General features: G+C 40.4%; 1 protein-coding gene and 1 long non-coding RNA gene across 4 annotated transcripts in view; one reads left to right on the plus strand and one right to left on the minus strand.

Moving 5' to 3' along the window:
- LOC106092030 (3-hydroxy-3-methylglutaryl-coenzyme A reductase) overlaps positions 1 to 23,930 on the plus strand; it is a 216,812-nt gene that overhangs the window by 191,568 nt on the left and 1,314 nt on the right. For 2 of the 3 annotated variants that reach the window (XM_059361878.1, XM_059361879.1), the window contains 4 exons: positions 11,494 to 11,581; positions 11,674 to 12,249; positions 16,977 to 18,337; positions 20,549 to 20,918. In XM_059361878.1, coding sequence (XP_059217861.1) covers positions 11,494 to 11,581; positions 11,674 to 12,249; positions 16,977 to 18,337; positions 20,549 to 20,918 — 2,395 coding nt within the window. Of the gene's footprint in view, positions 1 to 11,493; positions 11,582 to 11,673; positions 12,250 to 16,976; positions 18,338 to 20,548; positions 20,923 to 23,930 lie in introns of those variants that run through there. The other variant, XM_059361880.1, reaches the window with a different exon arrangement.
- LOC131994874 (uncharacterized) overlaps positions 1 to 23,930 on the minus strand; it is a 72,868-nt gene that overhangs the window by 31,378 nt on the left and 17,560 nt on the right. The gene's annotated exons all lie outside the window — the stretch shown is intronic.

Raw genomic sequence — 23,930 nt, forward strand, 5'->3', positions numbered from 1 at the left:
TATTTTCATATCTCATCATCTGCCTGTCTACCCTTCGTTTCGAAGCTGCAGGCAAAGTATTTCATCATCGTGTTTTCATCTAGTCTTGTCACAATGAGCCGGATTGACCTCCGAGTGAACTCACCTTTCGGGGTGGACTACATATTCAATCTAAACTTTAACCTATTTGGGCGCTATATTCACAGCGTGCCTAGGACTTGTCTCGCAGGAGGCAAGAGCCGGATTGACCTCCCAGTGAACTCACCTTTCGGGGTGGACTACCCATACAACCTAAACCTATTTGGGCGTTATATTCACAGCGTGCCTAGGACTTGCATATACTCCGAAAGCTTGGCAGAAGGCAAGAGTTGTGTTTTTAACTAAGGCAAGCTATACTTTAAACCACAGAGCGTATAGTGGATACAATGGTAAAGAGTAGAACAATTGCGAATAGCTCAGACACAAGCAGCATGCCTATATTAAGGAAAGGTCGCCCTTCACATAGTTAATGGGTAAAAGTCCGAGTCAGAAGGGCCGAAACGATTTTGGAAATGGTATACGACTGAGCTGGCCAAGGAATCTGAACAAAAATCCAGAGAAGGCTAAGAATCTGCATGTTTACGAGGAAGCTCAGGTGGGCCAATTTGAGGCGCCATGTTTCCTCAACGCAACGTAACCAACAACGCCAAATGCTTGGAAGTAATCTTGGATAGGAAATTGAACTGAAAGTGACATTTGTAGAAACATACTGAGAAAACGCACAGACGTTGGGCACTTTGTCGCCGGCCCTAGGCTCGAAAAGAGGCCTGAATCCGAGGATAGTTCACTGGCTCTACAGAAGCGTCATAAGGGCAATACTTACTAACGCCTCAGTGGTTTGGTGGACCGTGTTGGAGAAAAAGTGCAGCATAGGAACATTACAACAGATTCAGAGAACATTTTGCCTTGGAATATGCGGGGCTATAAGGACAACGGTGGAAACCAGGGACTATTTTACGTGACTGCTCCATAAATATTGAGATTAAGTATGAGTCAGCCACCGCGGCTATGAAACTTAAGGCGTTGGGAGAATAGAAAGAGGATAGAAGCAGGTCATAACATCGCGGTATAATCGAGGCGACGATAGGAAACCAGGATTCCTGAAAATACACTTGAGGTTGAGTGGGAGGCACAGCTGCCAGCGGCATAATTTTAAATTGCAACTCTGGTATTGCCATCTGGAAGTTCATGCTACAAGGATGAATTAAAGCTAGAGAACAGAGTACCCAGGTGCTGAGATCTGCTTCCAACTGCCTGGGAATATTAATGTGCTGCAGGCGGAGATCCGAGCGATCACGGAGTGCAAGAGGTGGTGTGGTGTTAACACGAGCAATGCCGTCGAGTGTGAACATCATGAGGACAAAAACAACCAGGACGGTAAAGTCTGGAACAGTCTTGGAGTGTAAGAAGGAGATTAACACCTTCTCTGAGAATGTTACGATCCGCATGGTTTTGATGGCAGACCATAACGGAGTAAGGGCAAATGAAAGAGCAGAGGATTTGGCAGTGAAGGCCGAGGACTGCCGTCAAAAAACTCTGTTAACCCAAAGCCTTTCGGGTCGATGCAGTCCGAGTTAAGGGCGTGGGCGACAAACGCAAACAATGTAACACTATGGAATAGCGAAATGCTCGGCAGAATGGCGAAAATCCTATGGGGAGATCCGTATCATGAAAGGACGAAGCTATTACTGAAAGAAAGTAAGAAGAAGGTCAGTAAAGCTTTCAGTATCATAACGGGACACACACCGTCACTTAGATGGGGACACAGTACAAGACAAGAAAAAACCATTTAGGGGCTTGGTATGGAAAACTATTAGCAATTTTGTAAGTAGCATGGAACTCCAGACTTAGATTTTCTTTTGCTTTTGCTGCTTAGGTTAGGTTGAATGGGTTGCACACAAAAGGTGAGTTCATTCGGAAGCCAGTTTGGCCCATTGTGGTACCCTAGAGAGAGAAAGGGAAGAGAAAGAAAATGTGAGACCTCGTACTAGAGATTATAAACAAATAAAAGAAAAAGACAGGAAGAGTGACCGAGCGGGGGGTGAAGAATCGTCCGTTCCTACGCAAGCTCGGAGCTACCTAATCCGGAGCTTTTGGCACCCCTCGTCGGAATCATTCAGTTCCCTCAACAAACCTCAGGAGACATACCAGAGGTACGTTTGCAAGTTCATCCAGATCACACAAGAAACTGCTCATCAGAATGGAGATCCTACGTCTCTGCAGACCTGGACAGGAACACTGCAAGTGCTCAATAGTCTCCTCCTCATCGAGGCAACTCTCACAGAAGTCATTGTGCGCAGTTCCCTCAACAAACCTCAGGAGACATACCAGAGGTACGTTTGCAAGTTCATCCAGATCACACAAGAAACTGCTCATCAGAATGGAGATCCTACGTCTCTGCAGACCTGGACAGGAACACTGCAAGTGCTCAATAGTATCCTCCTCATCCGCATCCTCATCGAGGCCACTCTCACAGAAGTCATTGTGCGGTATCCCCATGCGTGCCTCCATGGGCCGCAGGCACAGTGTCCGGTTATAACCCCTATCAAAGCACTCATCCACCTCTTATCGCACGCCATCAACTCCCTTGTACTCCTCCGATCGATGATTGGCCACAGCGCCTTCGCATTCCGGCAACCATCTACCGAATCCCACCTCGCCACCGACGCCTCTCGGCCATCCCATCTACTGGGTTCAGTAGCTCGACAAATGGCACGTCGGCAAGATCGATGACTGGTCCGCTCGGCGCAAACGAACCCCTCCTGGCGCATTCGTCCGCCCTCTCATTCCCTGGAATCCCTTCATGCCCAGGAACCCATGTCAGCGTTACATCGTGGGCCCCGAACCTATCCAAAGATTCCAAACAAATCGCCACCCATCTCGACCTCACCATCCTCAACCCCAAGGCCTTGAGTGCCGCCATACTGTCCACATAAATTCAGAGTTTCGAGGGCAGTAAGCTCCTTTCCAGAATTTCTCTTGCGGACACTGCAATGGCACAGACCTCTGCCTGAAAGATTGTACACTCGTCCGGTAGTCTCAGAGACATACTGATATTGAGAGCATCAGAGTAGACCCCCAATTCAGTCCCTGACTCCATCTTGGAGCCATCGGTGTAGATCGAGGTCTCATCCTCCTCAAGTACACCATCCGACCTCCATTCGTCCCTCTTAGGAAATCGAAATCGTTCGGCCAGGCCGAATCTTATATACCCTACACCATGGATCGTATCTGTCGAGTTCTTTGCGCAGTATCTCTTTTTAGGCAAACAAAGAATAATGAATATGGACGGAGGAGGAGGAGCTATGTCAGGTTATAGTCCAATTCGGGGCTCAAGAAGCAAAATCGGGAGATCGGTTTATATGGGAGCTGTGTCAAGCTATAGATCGATTCAGACCATATTGCACACGTATGTTGAAGGCCATGAGAGAAGCCGTTGCACAAAATTTGTGCCAAGTCGGATGAGAATTGCGCTCTCTAGAAGCTTAAGAACTCAAGATCCTAGATCGGTTTATATGGCAGCTATATCAGGGTATGGACTGATTTGGACGATACTTTGCATAAATGTTGGAAGTGATATCAAAACACTATGTGCAAAATTTCAGTCAAATCGGATAAGAATTCCGCCTTCTAAAAGATCAAGAATCAAGACCTAAGATCGGTATATATATGGCAGCTATACCAGGTTATGGACCGATTTGAACCATACTTAGCACAGTAGTTGTTGGAAGTGATATCAAAACACTGTGTCAAATCGGACGAGAATTGCGCCCTCTAGAGGCTCAAGAAGTCAAGACCCAAGATCGGTTTATATGGCAGCTATATCAAAACATGGGCCGATTTGACCCATTTACAATCCCAACCGACCTACACCTATAAGAACTATCTGTGCAAAATTTCAAGCGGCTAGCTCTACTCCTTCAAAAGTTAGCGTGCTTTCGACAGACAGACGGACGGACGGACGGACGGACATGGCTAGTTTGACTTAAAATGTCACGACGATCAAGAATATATATACTTACCCTTCCTATGGTGGAGGGTATAAAAATTATTCAGGTTTTCCCCTCCTAATGCTGGCGACAATTGTGAGGTGCTTTGCCGTGTAAAAACTTCGGACTCGACTATAAAAAGAAGGTCCCTTATTGTTAAGCTTGTACTTAAGTCGAAAAGCACTCATTAATATGTGAGAAGTGTGCCCTGTCCTTAACACAATGTTCATGGGCAAATTTGCATTTACCACAGTACTGGTATAGGATATGAAAATGTAAATTAATCAACCATTTGAAAGCTGTTTGACATTCGTATTTTCTTTTAACATGCCATAATCATTGCTTATTCTTTAAAATTCTATATGCCACAATAATAAGCGCCATATCTTGTTTCACAAAAACAAAAATTATTCTCACATAGAATTCACACCATGTCACAAAGAGCATTCTCAGTCATCCCTTACCTTGGCACAGCGGATTTCAAAGGAGGCTCAAAAATATAATTAAATCAACGACACTTCAGATGTACGTTATTCAAATTCCTTTTTGTTTTGCTGATACCTTAACACTGATTATACTCGAATTTATGTAGCACGTCAATGGCGTGAATGATGTCAAGGTTAGGCCAAAGCTGACAGCCAGCTTATACATCACTGCAGGGCATACTCTTCCTGTTAACGAACGTATGAGCATGACTGAAAATCTGAAAATCTGCCTCGAAATGAACACCAGTGCCACCATTTTTTTTTACTGCATAATCGTTATTATTAATCGCTTGTATTACCTGTAATAAACAGCGATAAAAATCTGTTAACTGCAAAGAAAAAGACGCCGGTAATCCATGGCGATTAAAGCGCCTGGGAGAACAACATCAGGTGCAGCAAAAACTGAAAGGGGGAGATACAAGCGTTTTATGACATATTTGTAAATTTACAACAAACAAACTTTGTTGTTGCTTAGCATGTGTTAACAAACATCCTTGACAAGAAAACATAAAAAAGGCTATGAAATAAACAAAAATGGTGTCTGACACTAAACTAATAATGTAAAGGTGATGAGTTTAGTTATTTGCTTAGAAATGTGTTATTCGAAAACCAATTTTAGATAGTTTAAACATTAAAAGTATAAAATACAGAAAATTTTAATAATGGATTTAATTTTTATACCCCCTTCCATAGGATGGGGGTATACTAATTTCGTCATTCTGTTTGTAACACCTCGAAATATGCGTCTGAGATCCCATAAAGTATATATATATTCTTGATCGTCATGTCATTTTAAATCGATCTAGCCATGTCCGTCCGTCCGTCTTTCTGTCGAAAGCACGCTAACTTTCGAAGAAGTAAAGCTAGCTGCTTGAAATTTTGCACAAAAATACTTTTTATTAGTGTAGGTCGTTTGGGATTGTAGATGGGCCAAATCGATCGATGGTTTGATATAGCTGCCATATAACCCGATCTTGGGTCTTGACTTCTTGAGCCTCTGGGGGTGCAATTCTCGTCCCATTTGACTGAAATTTTGCACGTGGTATTTTGGTATCACTTCCAACAACTGCGCTAAGTATGGTTCAAATTGGTCTATGTTTTGATATAGCTGCCATATAAACCGATCTTGGGTCTTGACTTCTTGAGCCTCTAGAGGGCGCAATTCTCGTCCGATTTGACTCAAATTTTGCACGTGGTGTTTTGGTATCACTTCCAACAACTGCGCTAAGTATGACTCAAATCGGTTCATAATCTGGTATAGCTGTCATATAAACAGATCTTGGGTCTTGACTTCTTGAGCCTCTAGAGGGCGCAATTACAACGGCTTCTCTCATGACCTTCAACATACGTGTCTAATATGGTCTGAGTCGATCAATAGATTGATACAGCTCCCATATAAACCTATATTCATTTAGTCATTTTGTTTGCAACACATCGGAATATCCATTTCCGTCCCTATAAAGTATATATATATTCTTGATCAGCGTAAAAATCTAAGACGATCTAGACCGGTCGGTCCGTCTGTCTGTTGAAATCACGTTATAGTCTTTAAAAATAGAATAGAAACTTTGCACAGATTCTTTTTTTGTCCATAATCAGGTTAAGTTCGAAGATGGGCTATATCGGACTATATCTTGGTATAGATATAGACCGATTCGCCGATTTAGGGTCTTAGGCCCATAAAAGCCACATTTATTATTCGATTTTGATGAAATTTGGGACAGGGAGTTGTGTTAGGCCCTTCGACATGCTACTTCAATTTGGTCTAGATCGGTTCTGATTTGGATATAGCTCCCATATAGACCGATCTCTCGATTTATGGCCTTGGGCCTATAAAAGGCGCATTTATTGTCTGATGTCGCTGACATTTGGGACAGTGAGTTAAGTGACGCCCCTCGACATATTTCTGCAATTTGGCCTAGATCGATCAAGATTTGCATATGGTGACGTATAGAACGATCTCTCGATTTAAGGTTTTGGGCCCATAAAAGGAGCCGAAATTTGACCCTTTGACATTCTTCTTCAATTTTGGTCAGATCGGTCCAGATTTGGATATAGCTGCCATATAGACCGATCTCTCGATTTAAGGTTTTGAGGCCATTAAAGGCGCATTTATTGTCCGATTTCGCCGAAATTTGGGACATTGAGTTGTGCTAGGCTCTTCGATATTTTTCTGCAACTTGGCCCAAATCGGTCCAGATTTTGATATAGCTGCCATATAGACCGATATCTCGATTTAAAGTCTTGGCCCCATAAAGGCGCATTTATAATCAGATTTCACTGAAATTTGACACAGTGACTTATTTTAGGCTTTTCGACATCCGTGTCGTATAGGGTTCAGATCGGTTTATTTTTACATATAGCTACTAAAAAGATCAAAATGTTGTTATACACAATTGAACAATGACTTGTACTCATTAGTACTTGGCCCAAATCGAAAGATATTTCGATATAGCTGCTATGGGGCATAAGGTATGCATTTTTCACCGGATTTTGATGAAAGGTGGATTACATATATACCCGAGGTGGTGGGTATCCAAAGTTCGGCCCGGCCGAACTCAACGCCTTTTAAGATTTTTTTTTATTGCTTAAAGCTAAGTCAGCCAGCAGCCAGTATTGGTAGGATCACGTTCGTGTGCGGATGTATATTGGGGAAGTGAAAATTTTGCAAATTTTACGTTTTTCTTTCACTTGATCTTTCCATCCCAAATGTTGGGCTTTTCTGATTGCGTGAATCATCAACAGTTGCCAGTTCAAATGTATTTCTGAAGGTTTATCTTTATACTAAAAATAACGTTATCCCTCCTACAAATTTGCTCAAGGACATTCCGTTAAGAAAAAGCGAGGATAATTGCCTCAAATCAATTAGTGCAGTACGGTGTGAGTTTCACTTCAATGATAAGGGACTATCTGTTTGAAGTCTGGTTCCGAGTTGAGTGAGCTTGTTTCGACTCGGAATCTGGCTAAATATTCAGGCTTCGACACCGACAGGAGATCGGCTGGAAAAACATATAGATTGACTGCATATTGCGGTGCAACACAACAGAAACACCAGAAAAACAAGTAAAACCGTGATAAGTTCGGCCGGGGCGAATCTCGGGTACCCACCATCATGGATTGAGCTAAAAATTTGCCTTTATTAACACAGTTTGTGTTTGAATTTTTTTACAACAATCAAATCGGTAATTGTTTGGGACTGCGCTGTAGTCTCAAGCGGTCATATTGGGGAATTGCTATTTAATCAGTATATAGTTTGCCCCAGTTCCTTGTTTAATAGCAAAATATACCGATTTAGATCATACTTGGCACGAACGCCGAAAGTCATAGCAGAAGTCTTTGTGTCAAATTTCAGCCAAATCAGGTGAAAATTGTGGCCTCTAGGAGCTCAGGTAGTCAAATAGGGGCATCGTTTTATAGGGGGGATATACTAGTATAAAGACCGATTCGGATCATGCTTAGCATGTATGTTGACAGTCATAGCAGAAGCCTTTGATCCAAATTTCAGCCGCATTAGTCGGAAAATTGAGGCTTCTAGTTGCTAAAGAAGTCAAATCCGGGGATCGGTTTGTATGGGGGCTATATCAGCTTAAAGACCGATTCGGATCATACTCGGCAATGATGTTGGAAGTCTAACCAGAAGTCCTTTCAGCCAAATCGAAAGAAAACTGGGGCTTTTAGGGTCTCAAGAAGTCGAATCCCGGGATCAGTTTGTATGGGGGCTATATCAGTTTAAAAACCGATTCGGATCATACTCGGCAACAATGTTGGAAGTCTGAACAGAAGTCCTTATGCCAATTTTTAGCCAAATCGGATGAACATTTAGGCTTTAAGGGTCTCAAGAAGTCAAATCCCGGGATCAATTTGTATGGGGGCTATATCAGTTTAAAGACCGATTTGGATCACACTCGGCAATGATGTTGGGAGTCAGAACAGATCCTTTTGTTGGCAAAAGGATCTGCCCTGATCAGCCAAATCGAATGAAAACTGGGGTTTTTAGGGGCTCAAGAAGCCGGTTTGTATGGGGGCTATATCAGTTTAAAGACTGATTCGGATCATACTCAGCACTGATGTTGAATATCAGAACGGAAGTCCTTGGTCCAAGTTTCAACCAAATCGGAAGAAAACTGGCGTTTGTAAGGGCTCAGGGAAATCAAATCCGGGTATCGGTTTGTATGGGGGCTATATCAGTTTATAGACCGATTCGGATCATATTCAGCACTGATATTGGAAGTCCTTGTGCCAAGTTTCAGCGAAATCAGATGAAAATTTAGGTCCCTAGGGCTCAAGAATTCAAAGGTGGGGATCGGTTTACATAGGGACTATATCCAAATCTGAACCGTTATGCCCCGTTTGCAATCCCCAACGACCAACAACGGTAAGAAGTATCTGTGCAAAATTTTGAGCAGATATCTTTATTCCTTTGGACGCTATCGTGATTTCGACAGACGGACCAACAAATATGGCTTCATAAACTCAGAATGTCAAGACAATCAAGAAAATAATTATGTACTTTAAAGGGTCTCAGGTCAATATTTCGAGGTGTTATACTGAAGGCATAAGACAAAAGTGTTAGCGAGCCAGGCGGACCGGCATGATACTCTCATCCGAAGAATCAGCCAATTGAGGCCTTTACAGAACTTTAGAATAACAAGTTGACTGAATGCCTGGATAGACAGGCACGCAAAGAGGTGTTCACACACTATACTGCGTCTTCGCCTCGCAATTGCAGGGCAATGAAACAAAAGATACTCGACCGTCTTCAACTCTTCCTTTTCATCGCTCACCCAGCAGAAATCCGTCTCTCCTTGCGACCAGCAAAATGACAAAGACCTGATGATGTAGTGACCGGTCAGGTGTACTATCAGCAGTCCGCAATCCGGTTCCGCGAAATGCTCGGTCACAGGCCTTTGCCACCCTGCAAGCCACAGCCCTTATAGTCCACGCCTCTTTCGCGAGGCCTTTGTAGTAGGCGTCCACCCTACCAAGAAGCTTGCACAGGAAAGGTATATCTAATTCCGTAACACGATCTGCGCAATCAGCAATCCATTTCTGGCCCAATGAATGATCCAGGGCCATTTCTGGCCCTTTGTAGGGTCGGAAATGGATATTTCGATGAGTTGCAAACGGAATGGCTACATGAATATACCCCCTATCCTGTGGTGGTGGGTATAAAAATCCATGGAGTTTGTTGCTTGATCCTTTTCAGTTTCTGCCCATAAAGAGAAACCGTGCAAAGAACTTGACAAATGCTAAAAATGGCGGATGGTATACAAGATTCGGCCCTAACATACTTAGCTCGTTTTCACTAGCTTTGGCTTTAGGACGAAACTTTTTAAAACTGGTACAAATCTGTTCTCTAATATGTTTTCGATAACGAAACGCTAATACTGGCGGTAAGTAAGAAGGAGAACGGTAGGGCTTTTGGTAGCATTACGGGACACATAGCACTAACACTCCATGCATTATAGGCGCGGCAAGTGACGGTATCGGCCATGTGGCACTTAGTCGACGAAACGATATAAGACTAGAGCTGACACACATTCGAAATTTTCGAAAGTTTTAATAATAAATATCGATAGTATCGATACTATCCCATTCCCATCGATACTATTCCCATATTCCCATCACCTGTATTTCAAACGAACATGAGAAGTAAAAATCAGGAGATAGATTTATATAGAAGCAATATCATGCACATACCAATTAAAACCAAGGTTAATAAAGTCAGTTGAAAGTCATGAGAGAAATCATTGTACAAAATGTTAGTCATATCGGATGAAAAATGCGCCCTCTATAGGCGCAGTGTCAGATTGTTTTTTTTTTTTTTGTTAAGTTTTGCAAAAAATTTTACTTTTTGGAAAAATATTAATATTGATAGTGCCATCGAGATTTTGCCAGCTCTATATAAGATTTCAATGAACTTAGGGGCAAACCATTGACAACGATTAGTGATGTTGTGAGCAGCACGCAATTCCTGACATAGATTTCTTCAGCGTTACTTTTCGATAGTTGGATCTCACAATCAACCAATTGCTGGTTTAGCTGGATATTCATATTGGTATTGGGGTGGTTCATAATCCATACCTTCTTCTTCAAACTAACTTAGCCTACATACATGGTGTTTAAAATATTTCATCATGTACCATACAAACTTTGAATTTTATACCCACCACCATAGGATGGGGGTATACAAATCTAGTCATTCTGTTTGTAGCACCGCGAAATATTGATCTAGGACCACATAAAGTATATATATTCTTGATCGTCATTCTAAGTCGATCTAGCCATGTCCGTCCGTCCGTTCATCTGTCGAAATCACGATAGCGGTCGAACGCGTAAAGCTAGCAGCTTGTAATTATGCACAGATACTTAATATTAATTAAGGTCGTTAGGGGTTACAAACGGGCCATTTCGCAACAGTTTTGGATGTAGCTCCCATATAAACCGATCTCCCGTTTTGACTTCTTGAGCCCCTCGAAGCCGCAATTTTTGTCCGATTTGGTTGAAATTTTGCACATAGTGTTCCGTTATGACTTCCAACAACTGTGCTAAGTACGGCCCAAATCGGTCTATAACCCGATATAGCTCCCATATAAACCGAACTCCCGATTTGACTTCTTGAGCCCCTGGAAGCAGCAATTTTTGTCCGATTTGGATAAATTTTGCACATAGTGTTCCGTTATTACATCCAACTCTTGTATTAAGTACCTTCCAAATCGGTCTATAACCTGATGTAGCTCCCATATAAACCGATCTCACGATTTCATTTCTTGAGCCCCTGGAATTTCGCCTGATTTGGCAGAAATTTTACACATAGTTTTCTGTTATGACTCTCAACAACTGTGCCAAGTACGGTCCAAATCGGTCTATAACAAAATATAGCTCCCATATTTTAGCAGACTGCATGATGGTGGGTTCCCAAGATTCGGCCCGGCCGAACTTAGCACGATTTTACTTGTTTTTTCCTTTTTTTAATTACCAATCTTTTTTTCTCTTTCCAGGTATAGCCGGCTTATTTGCGGTTTTCTCAAGTTTTATATTTACAACGACAATAATCAAGTTCCTAGGCAGTGATATAACAGACTTAAAGTAAGTTATGCCGAAAAATAACCACCACTCCATTAGCCCTCAATGAGTCTCATACCCCTTCTTGTTCTTTTTTTTTTATTTCCTACTTACAGAGATGCACTATTTTTCCTACTACTGTTGATAGATCTCTCAAATTCCGGAACATTAGCCCAATTGGCATTGGCCGGTACAAATCAAGCTGAAGTCACACAAAATATAGCACGTGGCCTTGAACTACTAGGTCCAGCCATATCGCTGGACACTATTGTAGAAACATTAGTCATAGGTGTTGGTACTTTGTCCGGAGTACAACGTCTCGAAGTATTGTGTACATTTGCCGTAATGTCGGTAATAGTCAATTATGTCGTCTTTATGACCTTCTATCCCGCGTGTTTGTCATTGATCTTGGATTTGTCTCGCAATGGCATGGATATGTCATTGGTTAGGGCCAAAGCCAAAGATTCTAAACTACTCAAGGCCCTAAATGAGGAGGAGCAAAAGGCCAATCCGGTGGTGCAACGTGTCAAAATCATCATGACCACGGGCCTTATGATTGTGCACATTTACAGCCGCATGGTATTCTCCAATGGTGATTATGAAAGTGTGGACAAGACATTTACGCCACAACTCAACATGAATGTCAACAATAATCGCACCGAGTCGGGAGAACTAAGTGACTTGATAATAAAGTAAGTACAAAGAAGTGAATTATTTTTTTTTTAAATTTGAATAGACTTTCATCACGTCAGCGCTTAAAAAAGTTGTGTGCAGTTCTAATTGCATTTTTGTAGGCAATATTTTGCTGGGAACTGGCGCGTGTCGACCTTATATGAACAGGTCAACCTATATATGCACACAATGTGTTAACTGAAGGTTTTGCATCATTTTAACTTTTTAATAAATTGCCTAAAACATTAAATAACATTTTTAAATCCGCACCACCAAAGAATGGGGGGTATATTTATTTAGTCATTCTGATTGCAACACACCATTTTCGACCCTACAAAGTATATATCTCTGATCTTTGTAAAATTCTAAGACGATTTAACGATGTACGTGTGTCCGTCAGTTGTAATCACGCTAGCCTTTAAAAATTGAGATATTGAGTTCAAATTTCTTCTATACGCAAGTTAATTTTTGAATAGGCCAAATCGGACTTTATTTGAATATGGCCCCCATATAGACCGATCTGCCGATTTAGGGTCTTAAGCTCGTAAAGCCGCATTTTTCATCCGATTTCGCCTAAATCTGAAACAGGATGTTTTACTACCCGATATTCAAACCGAATATGGCCCATATTTACCTATAGCTGGCATATAAACCGATATGCCGGTTTAGAGTCTCAAGTCCATAATAGGCGCATTTTTTTATCCAATTTCGATGAAATTAGAAACAGTGATTTGATTTAAGCCTTCCGACATCCGACTCAAATATGCTTCAGTGCGGACCATATTTAGATATAGCTGTCATATAGACCGATCTGGGTCTTAAGCCCTTAAAAATCGCGATTATTATCCGATTTAGCTGAAATTTAAAATATTTAGTTGATTAAAACCTCCCGATATCCAACTCAAATATGGTTCAGATCGGTCTTTAGTTAGATATAGCTGCCATAGAGACTGCCATAGAGATCTGCCGATCTTAAGAGTCTTAAGCCCATAATATCGGCATTTATTACCCGATTTCGCTGGAATTTGCATATTACTATAGATATGGTAGTGGAGTTGTTATAAAAGAGGATGGTTAATTTATCCATGATGGCGGTTATCCAAGTGAGAAGAAAATGCTAAGCTGGTTGAAAACAATGTAAATACTTTGTGGCCCCAAACCCTTAAATTAAGGGATCGGTCGATGCAACCAAAATAGTTCAGACCTGCACAAAAACTGCATTGATGTTGAACAATCTAACACAATAAACTATTTTTAATTTGAACTAGATCAGGTAATAAATGAGCCCTTTATGGCACTAGGACCTTAAATCGGGGGATTTATCCAAATACCATCCGATCCGCACCATATACGGGAAATATTTGTAGGTATCAAATAAAACTTTGCGAAATGGTTTTATAAACGCACTTTATGGGTTCAAGATCTTCAATCGAAAGATCGGTCTATATGGCAGATATATCTAAATTTTGTCTGATAATTATCAAACTTGACAAGCCTTCAAAAGACGTTTTTGCTGGAGCTTCTTCATCTATTCTGACAACATGTATTTGTATTTTGATGCGTGTAACTATTTTTTCGTCCAACGTTTGAACGTAAGCGTCTTTGTAGTATCGAAAGCGGCTTTGTAGTCAACAAAGAGATGGTAGGGGTTGATTTGTCCTTCTCGGGTCTTTTCTAGGATTTGGCGCAGTGTGAATATCTGGTGCAGCGTGGATTTCCCAGGTCTAAAGCCGCATCGACAGGGCCCAATTATCTCATTGACTTTAGGTTTTAATCTTTTACACAATACGCTCGAGAGTATCTTGTATGCGATGGGGAGAAGACTTATTCCTCTGTAGTTGGCACATTCCGTCTTGTCTCCCTTCTTGTGTACGGGACCTAGAATGCTGAGGTTCCATTGGGTATGCGTTTTTCTAACCAGATTGCGCAGATAAGCTGATGCATAGGCCTTATCAGCGTGTCGCCTTCGGTCTTAAATAGTCCAGCGGGTAATCCTTCGGCTCCTGCTGCGTTGTTGTTCTTTAGTCGGGTCACTGCTACTTGGACCTCATTCTGACTAGGAGGTAAACTTTATATACCATCATCATTGATTGGTTCGCCGCCAACGTCGGAGACTAGCAGTTGGGTAAAATGTTCCTTCCATATCCTCAGCATGTTATCTGGGTCAGTTACCGGATTTCCCTCTTTGTCTCTGCAGGAAGATGTGCCTGCACCAAAACCATCGGTTTGATGTTTAATTCTTTGGTAGAATTTCCGGACTTCATTCTGACTCCTGTACATTTCAATTCGCTCACACTCGTCTTTTCATTTCCTTTTTCTTTCTGCGGAATAGACGTTTCTCCTCTCTCCTTTTCTCCCTCCTTCACAGGGTTGCTCTATATGCCGCATTCTTGGCTTCAGTAGAATCTCGAAACTCTTGATCGTACCATGGGTTTCTTGAAGGAGACTTCCGGTATAGGACATAGCTACAAGGTCATAGAATTTACAATGACCAACAATTTATATATATTATGGGTTCGGAAATGGATATTTCGCTGTGTTGCAAATAGAATGACAAAATAAATACACCCCCATGCTTCAATGGAGGGTATAATAATAAGAAAATATGTTATTGTATAACAGTTAAATAGATTCCAAATAAATAAGTTAAATAATATAAAATGAATCTAAATCTTGACATAACTCCACATCCTTCAAATTATCATAGAAAAATATTGCATTCTACTATTATATTGCAGTGTAACAGTTTCAATATAATTATATTAACCGTTATACAATGACTAACTCTTGTAAATTTTAATTATTTTGGGTAAAATTCTTTTTCTTAAAACACTACCCCAAAGTTTAATTTGATCTTTTTCGTCAAAATCTAACTGTATAACAGTTTGCGGTTTACTGCCTTAAGTGTTATAAAACACTAAAACTACTTTGTCCTCGCTTCAAATGTTTATAGAAAAATATATATAAATATCTGTATCCTCGCTCTCTTCAAATGTTTATAGAAAAATTCTACGAGTACATTGCGGTATAACAGTTTCAATATAATTATGTTAACTGTTATACAATGACTAACTCTTGTTAATTTAATTATTTTTGGTAAAATTCATTTTCTTAAAACATTTCGCCAAAGTTTAATTTGATTTTTTTCGTCAAAATCTAACTGTATAGCAGTTTGCGGTTTACTGCCTTAAGTGTTATAAAACACTAAAATTACTTTGTCCTCGCTTCAAATGTTTATAGAAAAATATATATAAATATCTGTATGAATGTATAGAAGTATAACAGATTCCTCATTATTGCATTAAATGTAATAAAATAACTAACACTTGTGTTTTTTCAAATTTTCATTGAAAATTTTGGTCAATTTTGTTCAAAAAAATATATATAACAATGTATAAGAGTATAACAGTTTCAAAATAATTGCGTTAACTGTTATAAAATGTCCAACTTTTGACTCTATCTTCACTCCCTAGAAATTTTTACAGATAATTGGTGTGATTCTATAGAAAAGTTTCCACGAGTTTCGTCATTTGAATCCCCGTACCCTACATACCCGCAACTATTGGGTTGCCCAAAAAGTAATTGCGGATTTTTCATATAGTCGGCCTTGACAATTTTTTTCACAGCTTGTGACTCTGTAATTGCATTCTTTCTTCTGTCAGTTATCAGCTGTTACTTTTAGCTTGCTTTAGAGAAAAAGTGTATAAAAAGTATATTTGATTAAAGTTCATTCTAAGTTTTATTAAAAATGCATTTACTTTCTTTTAAAAAATCCGCCATTTCCTTTTGGGCAACCCAATAGTAACTACAGCGTAGAGCAAACTTTTGAGTTTAAAATTGGGCTATTAAAGCTTATTTTCCTCTTAAGGGCAACAAGAGACACGTAACTCATTTTCTTTGTTCTGATCGAATTTATGCATCAATGACAATTACAACAAAAACAAACAAAAATTGTCAAACTCACTTCCTGAACGTAATGCTAACTCTAAAATGGACAATATCCCGTAAGAAGTCCAAAAAAGTTTTTAAGACCAACTAAAAAAAGCGCTAGCAGATAAAATTGAATTCTTATAGTAAATTTTGTCGAAATACGGTTCATATTCACATAGTATAACAGTTTCAGTACAACTGCGTAAACTGTTATAAATTGAAATGTTAAGGAAAACCTGAGCAAAATTGATTATCACAAAAAATTGTATTAAAAATGTCGAAGTTTGATTTAATATAACAGTTTCTGTACAACTGCGCAAACTGTTATAATGTGAAAGGTTAAGGAAACCCTGTGCAAAATTGTATTAAAAATTTCCAAATTAGATTTTTAAAAATCCTATTTTTAGTGGAAATTCTTTCAAAATTTATTTTTAATTTTTTTTTTCTGATTTGGGTAAAAAGCATCTTTAACATAGATGCCCTAATTACATTCTTACAATCAAATTAAATACAATTTTATTCACTCTGGCGAAATCACGCGGACTTATAATTCTTTTTGATTTTTTAGCTTAATGGGTCATAATTCTGGAATATTTTTCCCTCTTACAGAATTACAAATTAGAAATTATACCAAAATGAATATGGACAATATGCGCTACATTTATTCATACAACGATAATGCAGTCCAATTTTATCTTTATTTTTGCCCATAAAGAAACTTTGTTTCGATCTACTTACGATTTCAATTCAATTTCCCCCAAAAATTCTAATTTTTTTTTTTCTTTTTTTGTTTCCCTTCGACCTGATTTCTTTGCAGATGGCTAACAATGAGCGCCGATCAAATTGTGATACTTATACTATTCATAGCCCTGGTCATTAAATTCATATTTTTCGAAAACCGCGAAGATCTTCATGACCAGATACGCCAATCGACGGTTAGCATTGCTGTCAAGTCATCACAGACGCAACTGCTGCCACTTGAGGCTTCGGCGGCAAATTCAATTACCGCATTGGACAAGCCATTTGGAGCAATTGTGGGCCAAGAGGAGGAGAATCTCAAAGTAACTTGCAATCTCAGCAACACCTCCATGCCAATAGAATTGTCTATGCGACCACGGCGTATTCCCCTTTTCACCATTGAGGAGCAGAACACTGCAAATGCCTTCACCCAAACGGAGTTCGATTATTGTGATGGGGCCATAGTGCCTTTGAGTGAATGCAATCAATTGTTGAAATTGAGATCACCCCGTTCGCTGGAGGAATGTCTGGAAATACTCAACTCCACCGAGGATGGCATAGCAGGAGCGGCCAATCTTTCGGATGAGGAAATTGTGAATATTGTCAATGCCGGTGGCCAATATTGCCCCTTGCACAAAATCGAAACCGTCATAGACGATCCCGTAAGAGGTGTGAAAATCCGACGTCAAATTATCAGCGGTCGCGCCAAATTGGCCTCCGATCGCCTTGAAAGTCTTCCATACAAACACTTTGACTACAAACGCGTTATGAACGCCTGCTGTGAAAATGTTCTAGGTTATGTGCCCATCCCAGTGGGCTATGCCGGCCCTCTGCTCTTGGATGGCGCCAAATACTATGTGCCCATGGCCACAACAGAGGGTGCCTTGGTGGCCTCCACAAATCGTGGTTGTAAAGCCCTATCGGTAAGGGGTGTCACATCCTATGTGGAAGATGTGGGCATGACCCGTGCACCCTGTGTGCGTTTTGCCAGTGTGGCCCGTGCTGCTGAGGCCAAGCGTTGGATCAATGATGAAACTAACTATCAACGCATAAAGGCTGAATTCGATTCAACCTCACGTTTTGGTCGCCTCAAGGAGTGTCACATTGCCATGGATGGCCCACAGCTGTATATACGTTTTGTCGCCCTGACCGGTGATGCCATGGGCATGAATATGGTTTCCAAAGGTGCTGAAATGGCTCTCAAGTGCATTAAACGAGAATTTCCCGATATGCAAATAATCTCGCTGAGTGGCAATTTTTGTTGTGATAAAAAGCCTGCAGCCATCAATTGGATTAAGGGCAGGGGTAAACGTGTGGTTGCCGAGTGTATAATACCAGCGGCGACATTGCGCAGTGTCCTGAAGACAGAAGCAAAGACACTGGTCGAGTGCAATAAATTGAAAAATATGGGTGGCAGTGCCATGGCGGGTAGCATTGGAGGTAAGTGGATAAAGACATAAAATAACAGCAAGAAGAAAGAAAAAAAAAGTCTAAGTAAAAAAAATCAAAAATTCCAAAATATTTTAAAACAAGTAAAAAAGTGTTAAGTTCGGCCGGGCCGAACTTTAGATACCCACCACCTCGGGTATATAAAGGGTGATTTTTTTGAGGTTAGGATTTTCATGCATTAGTATTTGACAGATCACGTGGGATTTCAGACATGGTGTCAAAGAGAAAGATGCTCAGTATGCTTTGACATTTCATCATGAATAGACTTACTAACGAGCAACGCTTGCAAATCATTGAATTTTATTACCAAAATCAGTGTTCGGTTCGAAATGTGTTCAAATTTTGACAAATTTTGTTCAGCGATGAGGCTCATTTCTGGTTGAATGGCTACGTAAATAAGCAAAATTGCCGCATTTGAAGTGAAGAGCAACCAGAAGCCGTTCAAGAACTGCCCATGCATCCCGAAAAATGCACTGTTTGGTGTGGTTTGTACGCTGGTGGAATCATTGGACCGTATTTTTTCAAAGATGCTGTTGGACGCAACGTTACGGTGAATGAACACATTTCGAACCGAACACTGATTTTGGTAATAAAATTCAATGATTTGCAAGCGTTGCTCGTTAGTAAGTCTATTCATGATGAAATGTCAAAGCATACTGAGCATCTTTCTCTTTGACACCATGTCTGAAATCCCACGTGATCTGTCAAATACTAATGCATGAAAATCCTAACCTCAAAAAAATCACCCTTTATGTAAACCAACTTTCGTCATAATCCGGTGAAAGATGCATAATTTATGCCCCCATAGCAGGTATATCGAAATATGATCCGATTTGGACCAAATTCAATACAGATATTGAGTGGTCTAATAAATACAAGTCATTGTTCAATTTTGAAGAACAAAATATTGGTCTTTTTGGTAGGCATATCCAAATATAGACCTATCCGAACCATATACGACACGGATGTCGAAAAGCCTAACATCAGTCACTGTGTCAAATTTCGGCGAAATCGGATTATAAATGTGCCTTTTATGGGGCCAAGACTTTAAATCGAGAGATCGGTCTATATGGCAGCTATATTTAAATCTAGACCGATCTGGGTCAAATTGAAGAGGGCTGTCAAAGGGCCTAACACAACTCACTGTCCCAAATTTCGGGGAAATCGGACAATAAATGCGCCTTTTATGGACCCAAAACCTGAAATCGAGAGATCGGTCTATAAGATAGCTATATCCAAATCTGGACCGATCTGGGCCAAAATGTAGAAAGTTGTCGAAGGGCCTAATACAACTCACTGTCTCAAATTTCGGCGAAATCGGGCAATAAATGCATCTTTTATTGGCCCAAAACCTTAAATCGAGAGATCGGTCTATATGGCAGCTTTATCCAAATCTGGGCCAAATTACAGAAAGGTATCGAGGGGCCTAACCTAACTCCCTGTCCCATATTTCGGCGACATGGAACAATAAATGCTATATCAAAATCTGGACCGATCTGGGCCAAATTGAAGAAGGGTGTCTATTGGCCTAACGCAACTCACAGTCCCAAATGTCGACAAAATCCGATAAAAAAATTTAGCTTTTATGGGCCTAAGACCCTAAATCGGCGGATCGAGCTATATGGGGGCTATATCAAGATATAGTCCGATATAGCCCATCTTCGAACTTTACCTGCTTATAGACAAATCTCTATTTTTAAAGACTGTAGCGTTATTTCAACAGACAGACGGACGGACATGGCTAGATCGTCTTAGATTTTTACGGTGATCAAGAATAGGGTCGGTAATGGATATTTTGATGTATTGCAAACGGAATGACAAAATGAATATATCCTCATCCTTCGGTGGTGGGCATTCAATTTTAAATAAAAGATATAGAGTTTAAAATTTCCAAAATTTATGATCCAACGGGCTGCGGAGTCGAAGACCTCTAGACGTAGTCGAAGTCGGAGAATTTACCAGGAGTGCAGTAAACGTGCCCTGACTCCGAACAGAACATCGACTCCGGGTAATCTCTCCCACTGTGGTTGGGACTACGACTTAAAAATGTCAATTCCAAAGCCCTGGTTTTCACATTTAAATGTTTAAAATTTTCAATAAAATTGAAATAGATTTTTTTTTTATTTTCTAAATTTTGGGTATTTTTAAAGTCATTTTTATTAATATATTATTTTTTGTCATTTGTTTGTCTTTTCTTTTTAGGCAACAATGCCCACGCTGCCAACATGGTTACCGCTGTCTTTTTGGCCACCGGTCAAGATCCTGCACAAAATGTTACCTCAAGTAATTGCTCCACCGGCATGGAGTGTTGGGGTGAAAATAACGAGGATTTATACATGACCTGCACCATGCCCTCGCTGGAAGTGGGCACAGTTGGCGGTGGCACAGGTTTACCCGGACAAAGTGCCTGTCTCGATATGTTGGGCGTGAGGGGTGCCAATGCGGAACATCCCGGTGACAATGCTAAAAAATTGGCACAAATTGTTTGTGCCACAGTAATGGCTGGCGAATTGAGCCTCATGGCCGCCTTGGTTAATAGTGATCTAGTCAAAAGTCATATGAGGCATAATAGGTAAGTTGAGAGTTTTCTCTAAAATCCATTCAAATTTAATGAAACGAATGTCAAGAAGGCTAATACCACTCCGAGTAATTAAATGTCAGTGAAATCGGATAACTCTTTTTATGGACCCAAGACCGTAAATCAGGCGATCGACCTATATTCAAATTTCAAATTTTAGCGACATCGGGTATTAAGCAAGGCTTCGGAGTCATAGTTGAGCAATTTTCCCCGGGGTCGGAGTCAAGATAATTTTACCCAATAAAAATTGCTCGAGTCCGCAGCCCTGGCAGTAAAGGTTACTTTCATGGGCCCAAGACCCAAAATCGGAAGATCGGTTTATATGGCAGCGCTATATTCAAATATGACCCGATTTGAACCGTATTCGACGCGGTTGTCGAACACAACTCACTGTTGTACTACATTTCAGGGAAATCTGGCCTAGGGCTATCCTGTCTTTCCCAGAATCTTCTGAATACACAAATGGGACGCAGAGTCAAGGGTGTTCACAAATTCGCTAAACAAGTGGATCGGAGAAGGACTAAAGTACCTGAATATATTTATCTTCAAAATATTAAAAAAAAAAACAAGTAATAGCGTGCTAAGTTCGGCCGCGGCGAATGTGATATACCCTCCACCATGGATCGCATTTTCGAGATCTTTGCGCGGTATCTCTTTTTAGGCAAACAAGGAATAATGGATAAGAATTGTTATGTTGTTATGTTATATATCAAGTTATAGACCGATTCGGACCTCAAGTGAATGCTGAAGACCATAGTAGAAGTCATTGGGTAATATTTCAGTTCATTCGGATACGAATTGCGCCTTGTAGGGGCTTACGAAGATCGGGAGATCAGTTTATATGGAAGCTATATCAAGCTATAAATCGATTAAGACCATATTGATGTATGTTGAATGTCATGGAAGAAGCCGTTGTACAAAATTTCAGCAAAATCGAGAAAGAATTGTGGCCTCTAGAGGCTTAAGAAGTGAAGATCCCAGATGGGTTTATATGGCAGCTATATTAGGTTATGGACGATTTGAACCATACATAGCACAGTTGTTGGAAGTCATAACAAATCACTTCATGCAAAATTTCAGCTAAATCGGATAAGAATTGCGACCTCTAGTGGCTCAAGGAGACAAGATCCCAGATCGGTATATATGGCAGCTATATCAGGTTATCGACCAATTTGAATCATGCAGTTGTTGGAAGTCATAACAAATCACAAAATTTTAGCTAAATCGCATAAGAATTGCGTCCTCTAGTGGCTCAAGAAGTCAAGATGCATGGAAAAAACATGGAATGATTTGGCCCATTTACAATCCCAAACGACTTAAATTAATCTTACACATAAAAATTAATTTGTGTTCGTTTGTTTGTTCCGTATAGACTAAAAAATGGCTAAACCGATTACCTTGAAACTTTTACAGATTGTGTTGTTTGGTCTGGAAGGAAACATAGGCTATATATTTTTTTTATATCGAAAGGAGGGCGGACCCTCCCCCTTACCCCAAAAGTACTACCCAAAAATAAAAGTGGACCGATCGGGACAATACGGGACTCAAATGAAAGGTATTCGGGAGTAGAGTACGAATTTCATATTAAAAATTGGGTCTAAGAAACTGGGAGGGCCGCCCAACCCCAAAAACAGGTATATTGGACGATCATGACAATATGGGAGTCAAATGAAAGGCATTCGGGAGTAGATTGCGAATATGGTCAGGAAGGAGAAATAGACTTTATAATTTGTTTATTTCGGAAGAGGGCGGACCCTCCTCCGTTACCCAAAAACACCACCCAAAATGAAAAATGGACCGAGCGGGACAATATGGGTATCAAATGAAAGAAAATAGAATACGAATATGGTATTAAAATTTGGTCTAATCGGCCATCGGGCCGCCCCAACCCCAAAATTCCCCCAGACATATTGGACGTTCATATCAATATTGGGCTCAAATGCAAGGTATTCGGGAGTAGACTACGAATCTGGCATACAAAATCAGATCACCCTACCCCCCAAAAACGCCTTAGATGGGCATATGACCCATCATGACTATATGGGAATGTTTTTTAAATTGTTCCGTAGAATCAAAAACGGCTGAACCGATTTTCTTTGAATTTTCACAGATTGTGTAAGTTTGTCTAGAAGGAAACATAGGCTATATAATTTTTAGATATCGAATGGGGGCGGTCCCTCCCCCTTACCCCAACAACACCATCCAAAACCAATAATGGACCGACAGGCACAATATGGGTATCAAATGAAAGGTATTGGAGACAAGAAAACGATTATCGCATTAAAATTTGGGTCCAAGTATCTAGCGAGCCACCCTAACCCAAAACCTCCTCTAAACAGATATATACGACGGTCACGTCAATATGGGCCCCAAATGAAAAGCATACGATACTAGATTACAAATATGGCATAAAAATTAGATCCAAGTAATGGGAGGTCGCCCCACCCTAAGTACCCCCAAATGGGCATATTAGCCGACCATGTCTATATGGGACTCAAATGAAAGGTATTCGGGATTAGATTAAGAATATGATATTAAAATTTGCGTTTAAGACTAGGTGTCGCTTTTCCTCCTAAAGATACGTCAAATGGGTTATTTGACCCATTATGACAATATGCGACTCGAATAAATGGTATTTGAGAGTAGAAAACGAATTTAATATCCATTTTGGAGCCAAGTTTTTGGGGGTACGCCCTAAAGCACCCCCTAAACTGAACTTCATTTCCGATTATGGTAACATGGAGCTCAACGAATTTGATATCTATTTTCAGGGCAATGTGCCGGTGGCCGCCCCAGCTAACCGCATGAAATTTTACACAGACACTTTATATTAATGTAGGTCGTTGGGGATTGCAAATGGGCCATATCGGTGCAGATTTGGATATAGCTCCCATATAAACCGATCTCCCAAATTGATTTCTTGAGCCCGTAAAAGCCACAATTTTTTATCCGATTTCTGTTGTCTCTCAACAACTGCGCCAAGTACGGTCCAATTCGGTCTATAGC

Source organism: Stomoxys calcitrans, chromosome 2 (genome assembly GCF_963082655.1).
Source record: "Stomoxys calcitrans chromosome 2, idStoCalc2.1, whole genome shotgun sequence".
NCBI classification, from domain to species: Eukaryota; Metazoa; Arthropoda; class Insecta; order Diptera; family Muscidae; genus Stomoxys; species Stomoxys calcitrans.